Here is a 6,325-nt window from a genome sequence, read left to right on the forward strand (position 1 = left end):
TGAGCATTGGGGATCATTTGGGGCTGTGTCAATATAATCCCTATTGTGGACAGGAGCTCCCCCCCATGCTCCTTTGTATACACAGAGCTAAAGAAAGTATTTAGTACATTTGCCTTCTCTTTGTCCCCAGTCACCCACTCCAGATTATTTTGTAAAGGGTCTACATGCTCAGACCTGACCTTTTTACTATTATTATATTTGAAGCATTTTTTGGGTTTTGTCCTATTAGCTATTTCAACCTGTCATTTATTTTGAATTTTTGTGTCCTGTATCTCTTTTTTACAGCCAACCTAGAGAAAAAAGAGTGGAAGTTCGAATTTCTTACGTCACACAATATTACCGCAAAGGTCTAGGAAATGCAAAATTAGGTTAATTTTAAAGAAACTAAATTAACTACCCAATTTATTGGTAAAATATAAAAGACGAGGTTGCACCGCATAAATAGATACCCAACATGTCAAACCTTAAATTTGCATGCGCTCGTGAAATGGCAACAAACTTTAGTACTCTATATTTTCCTTAGACGACACTTTAAAAGTCTAAGAGTTACAGAGAAGGTCTGGCGCTAGAAATATTGCTCTTTGATATGTAACATGTGTATCTCAATTAGCCTTTTAAAGCGTAGGAGCCCCTGAAGTGAGGGGTTTTATGTGCTTGGGTATAACTTTATTTTTATACTATTAAAAAAAATTATTATTATTTTTATTTTATTTTTTTATAACATAGGGGACCTTTGGTGACAGGTTCTCTTTAAGGAGACATCCAGGGTCTAAAAGAGCCAAGGGATGTGTGGAAGCAATCAGGCAGCTGGAATGCATCCACCTGACAGCTAGGAATCTGCTTGTCAGATTTACACACAATGCCGATGGCTGCAGCCACTGGGAATGTCTGTACCATCTCCTGACGTATGGACCTGGCAATATGTAGCCAGTCTCTGGGTGGAGACCAAACCTGATTTAAGCTACCCAAGCCTGCAGTCTCATGCTTGTAATAGCATTTGTAACACATGCTCTAAGCTTCCTGTTTGTCTGCTGTGTCTGCTAGTTTGGAATCCCCTGTTTATGACCGACTATTCTCTGAAATCTGCCTGCCCTTTTTCCTACGAATTTGACCCTGGCTATTCTGAACCTTGCCTGACTTATACCTGGATTGTCAGTTTGCTCTTGCCCCGGCGTGGTAGCCAGGCACTATATTATTGTGAATAAGACCTGGGGGCAACCAAGTACCGGTAGGCCCACTTGCTTTATGGCAAAGGGTGCTGCTACAGATGAAGAACACAAAAGCCAGCTATAGTGCCTGACCATCTGCGCTAGGGGTAAGCATGACAGGCTCACCCTTTTCAAGCAGGTACAGTAAACGTTTTTGTTTGGGATTCATAGTTTTATATAAATAAATAAAGGCTGTCCATTGTAAGTGCCCCTGTCAGTGGTAAATGGTTTCAACACTCTAAAGCAGGGTATACATCTTGAGTTTTTTTTTCGTCCATCTAGTAGGTTGAACGAAAAAACTTGTATCAACACAAGCAATGTTGATGCCGGGATCTCTGCAGCTGAGTTATTGCATTATGAAAAAGGGGACTTCTCCCCCCAGAATACACAGTTTAGAGATGTAACTTTTGTTTGCAAGTGCTGATTGAATGCTGGCTTTCCAACAGGATTGTTCAACAGAAGTTGGTCTTAAGACCGACTTCTGTTGAACAGTCAGCGATACACACGTACCAAAACTCGGCCGGTTCCTGCTGAACTGGCTGACTTTCTGTATGTGTATACCCAGCCTAACTGCGGCTTTTTTTGGTCAGCTTGGCCTGTTAAAATTAGTGAAAAATAACTTACTTAGGGCTCGTTTACACCAAATGCAGTCAAATGTGTTTTTAAACACAGTGCAAATGCATATGCATGAATTTTAATGAGCCTACTTTACACTGTGAAACACAGTGTTAAAAAAACACACATAAAGGTACCGGAATGCACGTAAATGATCATAAATGCACCTTAACCACTTGCCGCTCACCCACCGTTGCTAGGACACAGCGCGACCCCGATCTTGGTAAAGAGCTAATGACATGGTTCTTTACCCATGTGATCGGCTGTGTCCAATCACAGCTGGTCACATGTAAATGAGTGCCATATATCGGCTCTCCTCATCTCACACTGTCAGAGTGTGTGGCGAGGAGAGCCAATCAGTGGCTCCTGCTCAATAGGGGGGCCTAGGACCAGTAATCAGGGCTCTGATCATCAGTGCCCTGATTACTGTAAAGTAAAAAAACAGTGCCCATACGTCCCCCCAACCAATGCCCATCAGTGCCCACCATCAGTGCCCACAGTGCCCACAATCAGTGCCCACAGTGCTGCCAGTCAGTGCCCATCAGTGCCTGCTCATCTGTGCTGCCCATCAGTGTCCATCAGTGCTCACCAGTGCCACCTATCAGTGCCCAGCAGTGTGGCATATTAGTACCTCCTCATTAGTGCCACCTTATCAGTGCCCATCAGTGCAGCCTATCAGTGCCCATCAGTGCTGCCTCATCAGCGCACATCAGTGAACGTGAAAAATTACTTATTTTCAAAATTTACTCAGAAAATAAGAACAACTTTTTTTTCAAATTTTTTTTTCTTTTTTCTTTTTTTTTTTTTGTAAGAAATAAAAAACCCAGCTGTGATTAAATGCCCCCAAAAGAAAGCTCTATTTGAGTGAAAAAAATTATAGAAATTTCATATGGGTACAGTGTAGCATGACCGCACAATTGTCATTCAAATTGTGACAGCGCTGAAAGCTGAAAACTGGCCTGGGCAGGAAGGGGGTGAAAGGGCCCTGTATTGAAGTGGTTAAATGTGTGTAATTATAACTCAGTAAAAAAATGAATAATGCCTAAAAAAAAATGCACCACAAATGCGACAAAAAGCACGTAGAACTGAGTGTGAGGGTTGTGGTGTTCACACTGGTGCAATTTCTCCAGTGTATACCATTGCATTGCAATGCACGACAATAGAAATCACATTCATCTTTATATTGCCTGTTCACATCAGTGCAACATGGCACAGTACGATTTCTGAAAAAGCGCAGGTGCCCCATAGGTGTTTTGACCCATAGACTTGAAAGGGAGAGCATGAAAAGAGCATTAAAAATGTTTGTATGCGCAGCGTGTTTTGGAAGGGCTCTTTGTTTAACAAACAATCATGAAAATGCATAAAAATTGTTTCAAAAACACAATACAAAAGTGCACTAAAAATGCATAATTATGCAGCTGCACTAGTATACACCTAGGCTTACTGCCTGAATAATCAGATGAAAAGAGGAAAAAAAACTAACAAAAGAAAACGAATAAACGAATGCAGCCACCACATCTAAGAAAGGGTAAGCTGCAATCAGTGTTGGGGGTAACTAGTTACAAAGTAATTGATTACAGTAACTACATTACTTTTATTTGGTAACTAAGTAAAGTAACTAGTTACAATACTAATATTGGTAACTTCACTACTTTACTAGGCTATAGGAAGGCGCTTTCCTGCGTTACCCAAGCCGTGCGATACAATCGTTATTTCGAAGAATAGAGAGGGATGAAGTTTATGACTTTTTGTTGCACTTTATGTTTTATTCTGTTTTTTCCGGTTTTGTTCTCATGTTTCCCAAAGCCTGTGTTTATACAATAAACTCTATGCAGAAAGAGTGTCATGTATCTTCTTCTACACGGTCAATTAAGAAAGAGGAAAGTAAAGTAATAAGTAGTGAAGTTACTTTTCAAATGCAGTAACTAGTAAAGTAATCTCATTACAATTTACAGAAGTAACTAGTAACTAGTAACTAGTTACATTTTTTGAGTAACTACCCCAACACTGGCTGCAATATATTAAATGTTTAGGGGGTTTTGTACTGCTTTAAAAATTAGGGACTTGTTTATAAGCAGAATTCTTTCATATTTGCTACAGCTGTTACCGTAACCACTGGCAAGAAAGGGTCGCTTTAAATATAATAACTTTTTTTACAAAATTTTCTCAGATGTCTGTTTTTTTTTGCTCTTTTTAATAAAAGTAAAAATCGCATGTGTGATTTATTAGTTCTAGATTGTAATTAGAAGCCAGTTGAAAAGATGCTTAAGAATCTTTGTCCTGGGGAAATACAGCGTGTTGATTTTCAGGAATGCATGGGTTAAACATTGAAGCGTGTGTGGAAGTCAGCGGCAGGGGGTGGGCACCTGACCTGACTAATCTGCATATGAGGAAGTCTGGGTGCTGCACTCCAAGCTGTACAGGCTGCTAGCTTCCACTGTGCTGACATTTACTTTTTTCCTGTTGCAGAATTAGAAAGCTAAAAGCAAATCATTATGGTTAAAGAAAAGATTACTGGAATGACTGTGACCGATGTCCGGTTCCCTACTTCTCTGGATCACCACGGCTCTGATGCTATGGTAAGAATTACAAACCATTTGCACTTGGACTGATTCAAGTCCCTGCCACTTCTTCGTCTTCCTATCTGTTGCCTTTTTGTATAGCTCTGTTCAGTTTTTCTGTGGTAGCAATGTATAAAACTGACCAGTCAGTTCAAATAAAGGCAAAGAAGCTCAAATACATTATTATGTGTTAATGACTGGATAACAAGCAACGCTGCATCTTTAACACATTTGTATAGCTGAATATTTATTCTCATGTTTCCTCCAGATTTGTGCAAAGTGTTAATTGTTGACACATTTTGCCCATTACTTGAACAATACTTGAGCTGTTAGCAATTGTTAATGGGAACAGCCCTTGTGCACACATGTACATTTGTTCCTGTTATTTTGGATTCTGTAATTTTACATATACATTAATCAGCAATTTTCACAATGTCCCTGCAAGTCGCGCCGAGGTCGCGGTGCACATTGTGCACCGCGACTTCACAGGTCGCCCCAGCAAGTCGTGTCGCGCCAGTGTGAATGGGCGCAGAGCTCAGGTCTCCTCTTCAGACCTGAGGTGTATTATTAAAGTGGTTGTAAACCTTCCTTTATTTTTAAATAAAAATAACAAACATACCTATACTTACCTGCTCTGTACAATGGTTTTGCGCAGAACAGACCTGATCCTCTTCTTCTGGGGTCGGGTCCCCTGCCGGTGCTCCAGGCCCCATCTTTTCATTGGGTGCCCCCACGGAAAGCTGGGGGCCCCATTGTGGGCTCACTTCCGAGTCCCGCTGCTGTGTCCATTGACATAGATAGCGGGACTTGGCCCCGCCCCCCCTGCTACAGTGTCACAAGGTTTGAGTGACAGCAGCAGGAGCCAATGGCTCCTGTTGTTATCAATCTGTACAATGAGGAGAGAGACAGCGGCTGGAGCCGCTGAGCTCGTACATATCACTGGATTGGGCTCAGGTAAAAAGGGGGGGTCCGGGACATAGAATGCATTAAGGTGAAAAACCTTAGGGCTTTAGAACCACTTTAAAGTTCAACTCCAGATAAAATACTTGTAAAATTATGAAGCTGAATACCTTATTTCACAGTGCTGCTGTGTGGTCACATGACCTCCCAGCTGACATCAGAGGGGAATCTCAGCCCCTGCCGCTATAGTCCTTAAATTGGGGAAGGAGGTCACATGACTGCACAGCGGCGCTGTAAAATAAGGTATTTAGCTTCATAATTAAAAAAAAAAAGAGACTCACAGACTACAGAGTATAGCTTGCTATAACAGAGGGAATTCCAGTAATTGTCCTCATTGATTTTACAACCAATTTAACATCTGTAACGGCAGTCCCCACAGCATATAAAGGCACTGGTGAGGGTCAGAGACAGCGGACTTAAGTGAGTATATTTTTCTGCACCGTGTAAGACAGAAAAATCACCTAACATGAGAGGTTAAAGGGGGGTAAGAGATAGGGTTGGGAAATTTTAAAAGAAAACAAAGATATACTTACCTTTAGCAATTTAAGCTGGCAGCAGAATGGTATTGCAATAACCCAGAGCAGTCCTTGCGCCCTAAAACCCATGTGGAGAGGGGGTTCTATCATGCAAATATAAACTGCATTTATGAAGTTGGGGCACTTGTTCTAGTTCGTAAAGCTACCTATCCTAGTAAGGAGTCTCAAGATAAGGAAAGGGTGGGCCAAAGGACCAACATACCTGTAGGTTTTAAAATAATGTCCAAAATTCAGGGCTCCCAAGGCATCCTAAAAGAGGATTGAAGCTTAGCCAGTCATCAATAGATATAAGTCAAGGTACAATTTACCTATATATTTTCCTGGTTCATTAGCTATCAGAATAAAAACATATGATGGCCCGGATGTCCAAGGTTGGGATGGTTATAAAAAGCAACTAAGGCATATCAATCACACAGCCTACTACTGTATCCATAATCAAAGCTTT

At 41.1% G+C, this 6,325-nt stretch overlaps 1 protein-coding gene across 1 annotated transcript in view; it reads left to right on the plus strand.

The window, feature by feature from the left end:
* The first annotated feature begins 4,210 nt into the window (after positions 1 to 4,210).
* The window catches only part of ENOSF1 (enolase superfamily member 1), a 63,834-nt gene continuing 61,719 nt past the window's right edge, over positions 4,211 to 6,325 (plus strand). The window contains exon 1 of the mRNA XM_082258784.1: positions 4,211 to 4,402. Within this exon, the coding sequence (XP_082114910.1) occupies positions 4,319 to 4,402 (84 nt within the window). The 5' untranslated portion in view covers positions 4,211 to 4,318. The remainder of the gene's footprint in view (positions 4,403 to 6,325) is intronic.

Source organism: Pelophylax lessonae (genome assembly GCF_965119305.1).
Source record: "Pelophylax lessonae genome assembly, chromosome: 5".
Taxonomy (NCBI): Eukaryota; Metazoa; Chordata; class Amphibia; order Anura; family Ranidae; genus Pelophylax; species Pelophylax lessonae.